Below are 11,927 nucleotides of genomic sequence, written 5' to 3' on the forward strand. Positions count from 1 at the left end.
TCTCACAAAATGACTGTTTGCTGAATTTTTTCAGTCTGAGATGGGGGGCACTTGTTATGAGTGGGGACAGGAATGCAAGATGCCTGGGAAATGCCCAGGGGCACAGTCTGTCCAGTTCTCTTGTTCAATCGACTAGGCTGGATGTAGGCGTAGGTTGAATCAAATCCAAGGAACCTCAGGCCACAATACGGCTCTCTCAGATTCAGAGGGGAACATGCACCTGGAAGGTCAGAGTGATAGTGGGGGGAACTCCTGCCAGGTGAGAGGTGATGGTCAGGCCTGGGAGAAAATCTGTGCCCCTCCCACTTTAAATGGCACTCCATCACCCTGGGCTGCAGGAAGCGCTGGTTGAAATTTTCTGGCCTTTTTTATGCAGGAGGTCAGATGATCCTAATGGTCCTTTCCGCACTATTGGAAAATCTGCCTGGGTTGTCCCAGTTGTCTTGAAGCACATACTTCTGCCCTCAGCAAATGAAAGAGTTCAAACGCTGCAGTAATAGTTGAGCAGTTTGTAAGCTCACATTCCCTGCCTGCCTTTTACTCTACTGTAATAACTGCAGTGAATCGCTCGGGTTTCTTAGAACTTAAAGCTTAATGGGTTTAAAGCACATGAGCGGAGTTTTTATCCCCACTGAGTGCCAAATCCTGCCTTCACTTACAGCCCCTCTGAATCAATGGGCCTAGTTCTCCTTCCTGTTCTGATCTGGTAGCATTTAACACCCATGTATAAATGAGAGGAGAGGCTGGCCCAGTGTAGCTCAATGAGATTCCAGTGGCCTTACACGAGAGGAGTTGTACAGGGATACCTGGGCCTGGGGTTGGCCCTTAATGCACGCACTGGGGATGGGATCTCCACATCCCCAGAGTGACCAACTGGCCTGTATATTTTTATCCCCTTGGTTTCACTGCTTGGGCTGGAGCCTCTCCCAGTGCCATGAATTCTGCCAGCAGGATGTGGTAAACTTGCCTTGCTAATTGCCAGCTGCCCACGCTGAGCGCTGCTGAGTCATCTGACTCTATCAAGCCAAGCTTGCTAGGGCAGGATGTTCCCATGAGCTTTATCTTTCCCAGCACTGGCCAGCCAAGGCTGCCTGCAGCTTTCTCTTTTCCCCTGGATCTTTCCTCTTTTCGTGTGCAGTGACCAGACGCTTGTTGTAACTCTCACTACTACGGCAGGGAAATGCAAGTTCTCAGAAGAGCATCTCTTCTGCTCCTGTCCTGCCCAGGTCACAGTTGGAAACTGGAGCGCCTCGTTTGAAGTTACCAGTTGCTAAGGGCTGGGCTAGTATAAGCGCTTTAATAGGAGCCCTCCAAAAGAAATCTAAGGTCCTCCAAAGAGGCCTGATACTGTACGTAGTGCTGGCATGATGTTAGGGGATGCTGCTGCCGGTCAGACTCTTTCAGATGAGCTGTGAAACCAAACCAGTCATGGACAATCCCCTGGTGCTTTCCACAATGGGGACTGTGTGAACCTGAATTTGTTGCTCACACTGAACCTCGAGTAAATGCCTAAATCCAGCTTCACTTGGATATGGTATTCCCCTTGGCTTCCTGCCCCTAATACTTGGTCCCCATGAAGGCAGATTCAGTAAAGAGGGACTTGGCCACAATCAATAAAGACCCCATTCCTCAGGATCAATTGATTGCACAGGCCAGGCATTTCCTGTCCCAGACTGTGACTCTGTGTCCTGTCTTCTTCACTTCCTGTCCCAGTGCTGCATGCTCTTGCAACAGCTGCAAGCAGCTGGGAGTGATTCATAGGTTTGTGCATATGTAGTTTGTAAAGGGCCTGCAAATGAAAGGCATAACATGGAGTAGATCTGGAGTGTTATCGTCTTGAAGCTGACACTGATCGATGTTAGGTTCCCTAAGCTTCCTTACCAACCTTTCATCTGACTGGTAAGATTGCTGCTGGTTGCCTTGGCTGAGGCTTTCTCAGCCTTGCGCGGACCAGAGTTGTACGCTGAACAGAGGCTTTGCGGAAGGGGTGCAAACTGAGAGGGTTTAGTGTGAAGGGGTCTGTTGGCCCCTTACTAAAACTCAGTGCCAGCCCCAGCACTGAAAGAAAAAGGGAAGAGTTGTGGGAAATCAGGATTCTAAGACAGACAGTCCCTGGGAATAATGGGAAGAGGCCACTGTCCCAGGTCAGCATGATTGACAGTGAGCAGCCCCATGAGGGGGCTAGCAGGCCATGGGGAGGTCCTGTCCTCTGTGTGAGCTGGTGTGAGTGGGACCCAGGAGCAGATCCATGCTCGGGGGAGAGCTGTAGCCAGAGATCCCGAGACAGTGCGGACAGTAGATCCCCACTGGGAGCAGGGCTGCAGCCGTGGAGCCAGAGGAGCACTGCGGGAGCTGGGGACAGCTCAGCAGAGGGTGGAGCTGCGGCTGGATCATGCCCTGGCAGGGGAGAGCAGGGGTGGGGAGGGTCCCTGGGTAGAAGCCCTGCATGGGGTGGGGTGTGGTGGGGGAACTCCACCAGCTAAGAGGTGTTGCAGGCCAGGCTGGAGAGAAGGGTCCTCCCACTTAGAGCACGTGTCTGACCTGAAGCATCCTTGCACCACAGTTGGCCTGGAAAGAGGTCTGGGACCTACAAGGAACAGACTGTGACCTACCCTGATGTTCCAGAGATACTGTTCGTGAGGTCTCCATGTGACAGGGCATGTGATGTGTTTTCCATTAGCCTTTTCCGTATCTTCTTTTTTTATTTTTTTTAAATTGATTGCTGTTTAGTAAGTTGTATTTGCTTTGAACTGAATGTAATGATCAGTGGTTGTGGAAATGTCCAGTGAGAAGAGAGCGCCCTGGAGTGGGGACACCCTAGCCTTACCCTAGGAAACCACGACTAGGATGAGCGTGTAGCCTCCCAGGAATCCTGGGGCCAGCTTTGTTGGGGTTGCACCAGCTCTGCCACACAGGAGAGTGGAAGGGGAGCCCTTGGAGTCAGAGAGGTGTCTGGGCAAAGGAAGTGGAAGTAAGGACTCAGATTCTTTCACTGGCCCATTTCACCAGAGTAACGTGGGAGGCAGGAAGGTTCCCCTCAGTAGTGGGACCATTCTCCACTTAAATTTGCATGGCCGAGGCAGAGCCAAACAGGCAAAGTGGACCTGAGTCTGGGGCATTATGGGCCCTTCCCAGGGACTGAGGGGCTTTTTGAGGCCTCTCCCATGGATTTCACACGAGATTCCTTGCATATTTTCTTGCTGCTGAGCAGAGGAGCACAGAAAACTCAGCAAATACTCTGGGTTTATAATCAGAGGGTGGCTGCTTTTCCCAGGGGCGCTGGTGTAAAATGGCACTGCTTTGAAAAGGGCAGGGCTGGGATAAGAGCAAACTGCCGCACCCTTTGCCCTCCCTTGCTGCTGAGTCCAGACCCTCTGCTGTTCCTGCTGTCATCATCAGCCGGGCCCTGCCACATTTGAAGCCATAGCACAATCAGCGTCATCTTGCATTCCTCGGAAGCATTGCCTGGTAAACCCTCAGCCCTTCTGGAGAGACTGTCATATGGGGATATCCTTGGGACTAGCTTTCCCCTTATCTTGCAGAGCCATGTGGGAAACTAGCAAGGAGCTCAGCTGCGCACTTGCAAATGCTCCTGTGCCGCTTGCCCTCTTACCACACTCCTCCCTTGTGCCAGCGGCCAGCAAGGCAGCGATCTGCAAAGGTGAGTCCAGACAGCGCGCCCTGCTAACATGGCCTTCCTCCTCACTCCCTTTACTGCACAGGACTGCATTCTGACTCGGCACCGACCTGCAGTCGTCTGACAGCCGGTGCAAGTCATAGGCCATTAGGAGTTTATGCAAGCATTACAGCACGAGGACAGTCCATTAGTTCATCCCTGGCCACAGATGGTCTGCAGCAGGTCCTTCAGAACCTGGGGAGCTCCCTCCTTATCCCCTCCTGCTGCAATACCATCCCAGAGGGAGGAATTTCTACCCGAGCGCACCTGATGAGCGTTACATGACATGAGAACTGGTTACCTCCGTTGCTTTTATTCTAGCAATGGAATTGCACTAGCTATTTTCAGTCATGTAACTGGGTGGGGGTGGGGTGGGTTTGGTCTTTTTTCTCTATAGCTTTTTGCTCCTGTAATAATCTGAAGCTGCTGTTGCTGAAACCTGGCTCATAAAGGTAACTCAGCATCTCTGATGCTGTATGAGCAGTTTTGCACACTCAGACGACTGGCCCGGGGGCATTTCTGTAGCTATTACTGCATCAATAGCGTGATTGTGCAAATAGCTGCTTCTCTTTGCTGTCCTGAGCGCTCGTGGAAATTAGACTGATGGCCTCAGGCCAGTTTCTAGTAGATGTCAAGTCACAACATAAACCATCTCTCCTGTGCACCCAGGGCTAAGATAGCAGGACGACTTTCTTTGGGTAATATTAGGTGAGCGGGAGGTGCATGGAGGGCAGATGGTGTATGGTGTGACTAGACATCTACCAGAAACTGGCCTGAGGCCATCAGTCTAAGGGCCCCGCATGTTTTAAGATTATGCCCTGGTCAGAGCTGGTGGTCCCTCATCTCCATGGGTACCAGATTCAACTCAAAATTTAAACCTCCAAGCCCTGTTTCGTTTTGGTCTTTTTGCTGTTCAGTTTCACTGTGTCAGGTGGTTGCTGTTCTGTGCTCATGCTGTGCCCCTCACCAAGCCTCTGAGGTTTGCTCACAAGGTGTTCAGGGTCAGAGGTGACTCTGTGTGTGTGTGTGTGTTTCAGAACTGAAGATGAGCTGCTGGATTCTCTTCCTGGCTCCGCTGGGCTTTCTGCCCCTTGTGACACCCACCTGCCCCTTGTCCTGCCAGTGCAGCGCCAACGTCATTAACTGCATGTCGAGGGAGCTGACTGAGGGCATGCTCCCTGCCTCCTTCAGCCCCTCGACTCATATCCTCTACCTCAACAACAACCAGCTCACCCATATACCCAGTGGGCTGCTGGACAACCTGAAGAGCCTCCAACTGGCCAGCTTGTGGGGGAATCCCTGGGAATGTGACTGCAACATCCTCTACCTGCGCTCATGGCTGCAGTGGCAGCAGAATCGGACCCTGTATAGGAATCTGGTCTGTGCCTCCCCAGAACACCTCCGAGGCAGGATCATTGCCTACCTGTCAGAGGATGAGATCATCGCCACGTGTCAGTTCTGGTACTGCAACCTCGCGCTCATCTCCCAGATCTGCCTCTTTCTCTTCCTCCTCTTCCAGGCCGTCCTCCTCCTCTTCGTTATCCTGTTCCTGCATAGATTCCAGCGGATTGCCAAGGAAGCCAGACAGACCAACAAGGAGATACACCAGCATGTAGATACATGGGCACCCCTTTCGGAGAATGCCCATGACCTTGATTAATGTCACAAGGGCCTTCAGTCCTCAAGCTCCAGGGCATAAACTGCTCAGCAGGGCCAGGAAGGACAACCTTTCTCTTGGGATTGTAGCATTGGCTGTTTGGGGCATTCTGCTGAGAGCTAGGCTTTTTCTGAAGCATCAGGATTTCTGACTGTCATTGTCTAAAGCAGGCTATGGGCTTCACCTGTTACTCTGTCACAGTGCAGCTGATCTTGCTATGTTAAAATTCTGCACTCTTCCTGCTCATGGGGTGCTCAGAGCTCCAGTGGCTCTAAAACACTTGGGGTGAGCTTCAGCTGCAGTTTAGCATGCCCCTGATCCTGGGGATTGGTTGCAATAGGGGCAGACACAGTCACCGAAGAGATGGGTTCAATGTCCCAGCTCTGCCTCCGATTACTTGTGGGCAAATCAATCAATCTCCTGGCACCCCCAGTGAAATCGAGCTAGCAAGTCTTTCTGCTTGTTTTGCTTTGCATTGTCTGTTCAGGGTGGGGCTGCTCCCAGGCCCAGCACTTTGCTCCAGTTCTGCGTCAATTTAAATGGAAAGCAGTGGGAGCAACGTTGGACCAATGCTGAGGGCTTCAGAATGCCTCACCTTTTTAGGGCAGCAGCTGCACCTTCTGTAGGTGCCCAGTGCAATGGGGCCTCCAGTGGCTTCGGCCATAGCAAGAGATACATAATGCAGCTTTCATGTTTGTAGCACAACACTATTAAAATAACAATGAGGCAAATGGTTCTTCCCAGGCTGAAAAATATATCTGCTTTAATCTCCTTGCCAGCCATACAAGCAGGGGGCGCTCCCAGGAAACGGTCTGGGGTGGGAAGTTGTCTTACAAAGGATGCTTCTTGGAAACAGGATTTGGAAAAAAAAATTTTTTTTCCATGTTCGCCCCAAACTTTGCAGCTGCTGGTTCCTATTGTGGTGTTTCCTTGAATTCCGGTTTCAGGTGCACAACGTGGGGTGTTTCTCGTTTTCATTTACACTGTGGCCTGTGTCTGGGTAGCTGGTGATTTGCCAGGAGAGGGGCAAGGGAGGGGGGGATGTGACGTGCAGGGGCAAGATGGAAGCAGCAAGTAAGATGAAGCAATGGCCCCCACAGGCCTGTGATAATTCAGGGGACCGATTCTGGGATAGCAGGGGCTAGGTTACTGATTCCGATCACAAGGGCACCCTGTGGCAGGGGCTGAGGGCTCTGGCTGTTTGTCATCTCACCAGATCTGCTCCCTTTACAGCAGCACCAAGAGTAAGACCTGTAAGTTGCCTGTTTTGGAGGCTGTTTAGTGAAGAGTGGTCCTGGGGATGGTTGGGCTCTACTTTCAGGGGCACCCTAGACCTGGGCTGTATCCCAAGCTGGGGAATTCAGCTGCTTCCTTTGTTCTGATCAGCATCATTTGCTTTGGAGTTACACACTTCATCCGTTGGGCACAAGCCCCCCTTGAGCTCACTGCGGTTTTTCCTCCTGACTCAACCTGGCTGTCGAAAGCATCTCCTGGGTAGAAGTACGGCCACAGGGTTCTGAGTGCTGTCTCCCATCCTGAGTGCCGGCTCGCCTGCTCCCATTAGTCAGGAACTGTAGCCAATGGGAGCCATGCGGGGAGCAACAATGGCCTGGGGCAGTATTCAAAGCTGCCTGGCCATGCCTCTGCCTAGGAGACAGCGAGGCACGGTGGCCACTTCAGGAAGAAACCTGAGGTAAGAGCTGCCCACAGCCTGCCTGCTTCAGCCCTGAGCTCCCTCCTGCACTCAAGCTCCCTCCCAGAGTACACATGCCTGCCTACAATCCGCACCTCTTGGCCCCAGCTTGGAGCCTCACCACAAGGCCAAGTCTCACCCCAGAGCTGCACCCCCAGCCAGAGCCGTCATCTGCCCCCACCCAAAAACCCTGCCCCAGCCCAGTGAAAGTAAGTGCATGAGCGGGTGTGGTGGCGGGGAGGCAAGCGACTGTCGGAGGGAGAATGGGGTGACCGAGGCGTGAGGCCTCAGAGAAGAGGCAGGGCAGGGATGTTTAGCTTTCTGCAATCAGAAACTTGCACAGGCAGTCCGTGATGTAAGTCGCTCCGATCGAAGTTGTTTCTCACTTACACCACAGGAACGCTGAGAGCCACGACATTAAAAATTCCTCACACTTTAGTGGTTACGCTGTTTCGAAAACGGAAAATTAGCGTTACCCTCCCAGCATCCTCTGCGACTCGCCTCGGTCTCGTTTGGCACGTTGGGTAAAAATGCCTTCAACGTGTATTATGGGTTGGGATCATTTCATTAAAAGCTGCTTAAAATGCTTTAAAAGCATGGTGCGGTGAGCGAGTGGTACGCTAGCGAAGACATAGCCAACATTTACGCTCTTACAGTAGGAGGACAGGGCAGCCCCTAGCTCCCTTTATTTACATTATTTCTTACTGGGGAAAATTCCTCTTGATACGTCATTTCACTTTAAGTTGCCACTTTATGGTCCCTATCCCCGATGTAGGTCGATGACCCCCCCGTTTGCCTATCGTGCACCACAGCCCTCTTGTCATTGGGCACAGGGTGTGGAGGCTGGCTGTGCTCTAGCCCAGGCCCCATGAGATGTGTGAACAGACAAAGTCCCTCGCCCTGACTCAGCTGAGGCTTGTAAAAGCTTTGGGTGCTGGAAAACGGGGGTAATGTTGGCATCGTGGGCCCAGCCACTGTCGCGCCTACATCAGCAGTGAACAGAGCAGCACCGTCTCTCTCCAGTGCCCTTGGATCCATTGGAAATGGAGTAATCCAGGGACATACTTCCTCCCCTCTGCCCCTATTGACAGACAGTACCAACGGCTGAAGAGCGCTGGGCCTGCTATCTCCTGCATTGCCTGCCAGTATTAAATTCAGCCCCGCACGATGCAGCTCTTATGAGAGACAGGACTGCCTGGGGCCGCAGGCCATGCCCCGGGGGCAGCACAGAGCCATATGTTATGGGCTGGTGAGTGAGATGATCTTGCTAGCAGAATCAGCACTGGCTGCAGAGTGGTTCTCTCGCCGCCTGCCACTCCAGCCCTATCAGCTGTGTTCAAGCTTCCTTACTGCAGCTGGCCAGAGAAGCCAGTAAAAACAGGAGCTTGTGAGTGAAGGAGAGAATGTTTTGGGTGCTGGGATAACTGTGTCACTGCAGCACTGCCATCAAAACAGCCTGTTGCAGTGTCTTAGATAGTCCCTGGCCCAAAGCAGGCAGCTGGCTCGCCAGGGGAGAGGCTGTGGAGGAGGATGGAATGGGAAGTGACAGCTGTCGCAGAGGGAGTGGTGAGAGCACAGGGCTGGGAGCCAGGAATCCAATGTGCTGTTCCTAGCTGTGCCAGTGATTCATGAAGGATGAAGCCCTATGATTTCCCTTTCATTCTGGCTGGTGGTTGCCCTACCCTGTTTCTAGTCCCTCAACAGCTGTGGCTGAAATATGCCGTGTGTTCAGCCTGCCCTGAATGAGGGCTGATGGTTGTCTGGAAGCCTGCTGTGATGCTGCTCCTGCTGGCTAGAGGGCAGCAAACACTCCAGAGACTAAAAGCAGAGGGCTTCCAGCAGCCAGCTGCAGGAGGAGGAGCTGGTGAAAGCGGGTCTCATCCACCCATACTTCACCCAATCCAGAGTGCAAGGCACAAGAAGGGGAGCAGGAGAGGCCTGTGGTCGGCCTTTATGGATTTTTACGGGTGAGGCCAGCGAGTCAAAAAATCTGAGTCACAACTGTGTTTGTAAAGAAGAGTTCTGAATTCTGCTTGCTGGCTGGTGGGGTGGTCTCTGTTGTGTCTGGATGGCCACCGTGAGATTCAGCCAGCTCCCCATATTTCCCCTCACTTTATTGCAAATGTTTATTTGCTCAAAAATGCAAACTGAAATGTCATTATCTGTTGTGCCTAACTTCAGACAGCCAGTCAGAGAGCAGCAACAAGACCATGTGACTTAAGTGACCACCGATACAATGCAACTAGGGACAGTGAGCAGTTAAATTGCTGAGTTATTTGCAAGGGAAATTATATGAAGACTATTTTAACAAAGATATGTGCATCAATTTCGGTCAGGTTGCAAATGGGTCTCCAGCAAAGGAAGGGGCGAAATTCATAATGAATTGTATTTGAAAGAATATTTTGATTAGCATTAAGTGATTCTGCCAACCTCTTTTTTTCCACCTCCAAGGAATAAGGCTCATGCTCACAAGTGCGTAAGTATTTAGTTATACAGATGGAGTTTGAGACACTAAAGCATGAATTAGACTGAGAGCTTTGTTGAACATGTGGAAGGAGAAAGGCAAACAGCCCAGGAAAAGGCCTGGTTGAAAAATTTCCCTCAAAACTGCTTTTTTGAACTGAGTGAAATCTTGTTATGCATCCTGGTTAAAAGCTTGCTGAGCATGGCAGGTGTGAACACAGCCTTTAGTTAATATACTGTAGGACTAAACATATTTCAACTTTGAAGAGCAGCGACGCATACGCCTCACTGATGCTCGTGAGAGGAAGAAAGCAACAGCAGCAGCCACACCACCAGAGCCAGGACAATTCCCCTGCCCCCACTGTGAACGCCCATGCCGTTCAAAGCTTGGACTCCTCAGCCACATGGGAGTCCACAACTGATGAGCCTGTGCAAGCTCAAGACATCATCGTCGGACACGACGGAATACCTACAAGTAGGACTAAATTAATCCCAAGCCCTCCTCTATGACAAAAGGGTAGGGTGAACCCACCCCGGAATTTTGAACTGTGTGGCTGGAAGAGCTTTGCTGAATATTAGTTTGTGTGTGTGTTGAAGAGAGTATGAGGATCACTGTGACACAGGCAGATTAAAGGAGCTGCTGAAAGCACTGGAAGAAGCCTGCAGAGCGATTTCTGGGTCGAAGGTGCCTAGTGATAAGCGTGCCCCTTGTGCTGTGAGCAAAAGAAGCTGTTTCCTGCTATATGAGTTTGCCAGTGTTGAGAGGCACGGCTCTTTGCTCATTCTTTGTAAATAAGCCTGCATTCAAGAAACACTTGACTAATTCTTTCACCTAACTGGAGCAACCTAGGAGCCCTTTAATTTTTGGCTAGCTGCATGGCTCAAAACAGATAGTACTGTACTTTCATAGGAAATCAGATTTTCAGCTCAATGATATGTTATATGAAAAGTGCCTCATTTCAATGCAAAATTTGTGTGAGGGAGGTTGTCTAAAACCCAAATACCCCAAACTTGAAATGCTTTGCTATGGGTATTCCACCATGGTGCCTCATGAGAGTTGTGGCTCATGTTCCTCATAACCAATGGGCCCATTAATTTTTTCCATCTGTGTGCAGATTTATTTTTATCCATGTGTGGAATAACTTTTTATGTGCACTGAAGCATGTGTGTATGCGCACCATGAGTACGAAAAAAGAAAAACCCTTAGCTGTGGGTGCTTTGCAAATCAGATGGGTGATGTTTGAATTTCTCCTGAGTGCCAACACTGTAAGCGAACGCTGCTCATGATCAGAGTTCCCGCTAATATTTTCCATCCATGGTCAGAATAAATTTTGCTATGTGCACCAAAGCATTGGGGATGTGCACCACCAATAGAAACACATTCTGCCCACTGTGGGTAGCTCTGCTAATCAGCTGGGCAGCACCTGAATCTCTCCTGCGCGGCTGCCCAAGCTCTCAGCTTACAGGGAACATTGCTCTTCATCCCTATTCTCCTCTATGGTTTGGGCTTCCTTTAACACCTCCGGGCTTCACAAAGCCCTGGCTGCGGTGATTTAGCTGGGACTGGTCTTGCTTTCAGCGTAGGGCAGGACTTGATGACCTCCTGAGGTCTCTTCCAACTGTATGATTCTATGGTTCCCATGCAACATTCCATGGTCAGGGATTTCCATGATAAATCCATCTCTCCTTATCATGAGGCAACATTATGGTGTGTCCCAGGATATGTTGTCTGAACAGGGAACCCCACCGATCTGGAGCAAGAGACAATTAAACTACAACTCCTGCGATGCATGGAGGTAGCCATTTCGAAATCAAAATATTTGAATTTTGATTTTTTTAATGACAAATTGGTATTTGCTGTGGAAAAAAAACCCTTATTCCCTCCCTTCACTGCGATCTGTAACAACCTGGGTGTCTGTGACCCAGGGTGGAGGCGCAGGCAGCCAGTTCCAACCTGCTTTCTGTCCTTATTAACCGTCTCTGCTGCTTTTGTAAGGCTGGTTAAGTTTTGTTAGTTCTTTCCCTCCTACTGTGCCCTCCTGGCAGGAGCCAGGTCAGTGATCGCTAATGTGTCTGTGTGCCAGGGCGGTCCCTAGAAGTTTGGTGACTTATGCTGGTGTGTGTGTTCCCTTGTTGTGTGTGTGTGCGTGTGCACATGGAGGCTGTGCTCAGGGCTTTGGGGCAGAAACTGTGGGGGGGAGGGGCAGAAGCAGGGCAGGGAGGTAGTAGGGTTTGGGCCCACCCCCATACTCCCCAGCAGTGGTGGGCACTGGAGTGACCCAGCCCCAGCTCCCACATTGCTGGCTCCCCACCAGGTCAGGGGAAGAGAGAGAATCATCCCTGCCCCCCATTCACGGGCAGTGGGAAGCAGAGCAATGCAGCTGAGAGCTGGTGGAGTGGAGTGGTCTGGGGCCAGGTTACTCCCCTTCTTGCTGCTG

General features: G+C 51.2%; 1 protein-coding gene across 1 annotated transcript; it reads left to right on the forward strand.

Moving 5' to 3' along the window:
• The first annotated feature begins 3,596 nt into the window (after nt 1-3,596).
• GP1BB (glycoprotein Ib platelet subunit beta) lies at nt 3,597-5,350 on the forward strand. The gene is made up of 2 exons (XM_075013033.1): nt 3,597-3,661; nt 4,714-5,350. Exon 2 carries the CDS (start codon nt 4,722-4,724, stop codon nt 5,334-5,336), a length of 615 nt encoding a protein of 204 aa, XP_074869134.1. The 5' UTR covers nt 3,597-3,661; nt 4,714-4,721; the 3' UTR covers nt 5,337-5,350.
• The last annotated feature ends 6,577 nt before the right edge of the window (nt 5,351-11,927 follow it).

This window comes from Carettochelys insculpta, chromosome 18, assembly GCF_033958435.1.
Source record: "Carettochelys insculpta isolate YL-2023 chromosome 18, ASM3395843v1, whole genome shotgun sequence".
Lineage (NCBI taxonomy): Eukaryota > Metazoa > Chordata > Testudines > Carettochelyidae > Carettochelys > Carettochelys insculpta.

Bases quoted from the DNA above. Each gene is read 5' to 3' on its own strand.
- GP1BB (XM_075013033.1), top strand. From the start codon at position 4,722: ATGAGCTGCTGGATTCTCTTCCTGGCTCCGCTGGGCTTTCTGCCCCTT.